Source organism: Morone saxatilis, unplaced genomic scaffold, assembly GCF_004916995.1.
Source record: "Morone saxatilis isolate NCDOM2014 unplaced genomic scaffold, NCSU_SB_2.0 Contig9, whole genome shotgun sequence".
Classification (NCBI taxonomy): domain Eukaryota; kingdom Metazoa; phylum Chordata; class Actinopteri; family Moronidae; genus Morone; species Morone saxatilis.
Window position 1 is genome coordinate 4,933,994 of NW_023340268.1, and position 2,975 is coordinate 4,936,968.

General features: G+C 38.3%; 1 protein-coding gene across 1 annotated transcript; it reads left to right on the top strand.

Annotated features, from left to right (window-relative positions):
• Nucleotides 1–1,009: 1,009 nt before the first annotated feature.
• pithd1 (PITH (C-terminal proteasome-interacting domain of thioredoxin-like) domain containing 1) lies at nucleotides 1,010–2,482 on the top strand. Its single transcript, XM_035682007.1, has 2 exons — nucleotides 1,010–1,186; nucleotides 1,986–2,482. Exons 1-2 carry the CDS (start codon nucleotides 1,025–1,027, stop codon nucleotides 2,085–2,087), a joined length of 264 nt encoding a protein of 87 aa, XP_035537900.1. The 5' UTR covers nucleotides 1,010–1,024; the 3' UTR covers nucleotides 2,088–2,482.
• Nucleotides 2,483–2,975: the final 493 nt, after the last annotated feature.

Consider the following 2,975-nt stretch of genomic DNA (forward strand, 5'->3'; position numbering starts at 1 on the left):
TGTGGATACTCCGATTAACATACTTTTATTGACGTACTGTCCGTCGTACAGAGGAATTTCCCTCCTTTCCAAACTGCAGTCATGTTGCATCTGTGTTAAAAGTGGAACAGCTGGAGCCATTTTGGCTCTTTGAATTAAAAGAGGATTTTTTTCAGGGTTTTCCACCGATGCTGAACTTGTTTGACCATGGAAACAAAGCCTCCCTCTCTCATTCACTAAACCACTTCCTTGAAAAGGTTGGCGTTGCGATATTTGAACTTATCCAAACACATGTTGACGTTTATAGTCATTTTATAATGTTTGAAAGTAGGTATATATTTCCTTCTGACCAGAAATGTGGGAGATTTCCTGTTGTGCATCAGTCAGCCTCTGTGTCAAAGACTGTGGTAAAAACCCTAAATGACACACACAGTATATTCTGAATACGTTGTATAAATGTCCACAAAAAGCTTCTAAAAGCAGAATAATATCGGCATATCCCACGTCTTTATCAGAAAATGCTCCATTTGGAATAAGACCTAATTATGAAAATCCAAACGGAATATGCCATTTTCATTACAATCATCAAATAATAACGTAGTGACAACAAGCCCACTGATAATAGCATAAAATACACAGTTGTTTGTACGTTTTATCGGCACAAATGTTACACAATTTAGCTTTAAGTGACAAATCCGCATGAAACCGACTGAAATTGTTATGACTTTACTGCAAAATAGACTTTTAATAAGACTTTTAGATTTGCTTATGACTGAAAATCCAGGCAGTCTGAACCCTAACAGCCACGAATGAAGTGATAAATTAATGTAGCTTGTATAAAAGATGCATTGTGAGCAAATCCTGAACGCTCAATGAGACGATGCAGCGAAATCCAATCTCTGTGATCTGGTCAAAGAAGCGTGCAAACAAGTGGAACCAAACTCTCTGTTTTTCTTTCAGTTTGTCTCATTAAGTCACACATGTTTCTATTACATTTACACACACAACAGGCTCAGGATGGACATGTTTGATCCATCCTTTACGAATGCATTTCCAAGCTGTTGTCTCATTGTCCGCCCGTTCTGTGATCACTTCCAGGATCGCTCGGTTCTCCAATGTTCAGCACCTCTCCGTGCACATCTCAAAAAACTTTGGAGCAGAGAGCACCAGGGTCTACTACATCGGCCTGAGGGGAGAATACTCAGAGGTCAGTCTGAGCCTTTAATTAGAGAACAGTCTGCTGAATCCTGAAACAGTTTGTTCCTGTTCCTTGAACATTTAAAATACCATAATAATGTGATACACCTCTCGAAAACTGAACATTATGAAAGTAATAAACTGGCAGTGAGTGGATGTTCTCATCATTAATTAATGTTTTGTTAATCTTCAACATGTTGCTTGTAGGAATTTAGTCCCTTGCTTTGCTTCAATCACTGAACTCAACCTGCTTAAATTTGGAACAGGCGTCTACGTCAGTTTTACACAAAAAGACAGGAAATACTATCAAATTATCTATTTAAACCAGCATGAATATTAAAAATGAGGCTGTTGAATCACATATAAATTATTAAGTTTCCATAAAATGAACTGAAGTTTGAATTGTGGAGAATCTAACTGATGTCTGTACTGACCAAAGTTTATATTTGTGCAGGAGATCTGATCAGCTTCAGAACTCGCTCAAGATTTAAGAGCGTTTTATACATCCAAAGAACAACTGGTCAGGCAACTTTTTTATCCACCCTGCCAGTCTCACATTGTGTTTAATTGAATTAAGTGTAGGATAAGTGTATAACAAGCTGTTTTCCCCTCCTCATCCCTCCCTTTATTTCAATTCAATAGCTTTTTTTTTAGGTCATTTAGAGTTTCTATTTACCTGTTTTCCTGCAACATTACAACACAAAACATATTATTCACTTGGGGGTCATTTAATAGCTTTAACCTGAAGTGCCGTATATCTATGAATGTCTGTCCATGCTGTAAGTCGGTCTGTCCTCTGCTCTCTTTAGGCTCACAGACATGAAGTGACCATCTGTAACTACGAGGCGTCGGCAAACCCCGCAGATCACAAAGTGGAGAGCATCATCCCACAAACCAACTTCATTTCCTGAACGCTTTCAGAGAGTCAGAAAGGAAGAGGAGGACGAGGAGGAAGAGGAGGTTTCAGTGGCGTCTGCTTGACAGGAGTCAAAAAAAGTCAAAGATGAGCTCAACGCTGCGCAGCGGCCGGTTGGTTGAGCTCGACCGGGACTGAGCACGAAAAAATCTGAAGACCAGGGAGCTTCAGATGTGTCTGGAAGTGCCGAGTTGTTGCTTTCTATGGCAAAAAAGAGTGAAGGCTTAATGTGGGCAAAAAAGCTTAATAATAAATGCATGAAACATTTGTCACGCAGATAAACGTCTGTTGTTATCAGTTTAACCCGTATACTCAGATTCATGTCTAATGATATCAACCACTTCAATAAAGAGACAGCTCAATAAAATGCTGAAGGCTGGAAATAAAACATGTGGTGGCTACTTTTTGGTTAATTAAAGACTTTATGTGCCTTGTTTGGATTCATAATAGGCTTCATACAATGATTTTTAGGCATAAAAAACAGAAACTGCATTTGTTCTCAAAAATCTGCAGAAATAATACATAGAAAGATAAAAAGATCCTTTGCTGCATTTCATCTCTTCTCTCTCTCTACTTTCCTGTCACTTTTCCTGGTTCTCTATCAAATAAAGGCAATAAAATACTAAACAAATTAAGAAAATGCACACTTTAAGCCACTCTGGATGCATAAGCACCTTTAAAATGCCTAAAGTTTAATCTAATACCTATAAAACTAACATTATTTGCTGTTTTCTGCCACCTGGTGGTTTGTGATGTGACTGACGTTTACAGTCCAAAGTGCTCCATTTCTCTTTGCTCCGTTTATTTCTGTGATGAGATGAATTGTCAACAGCTGCATGAAGTGTTGACACAGTTAATTAGGAACAGTTGTTGTCATCTAAAG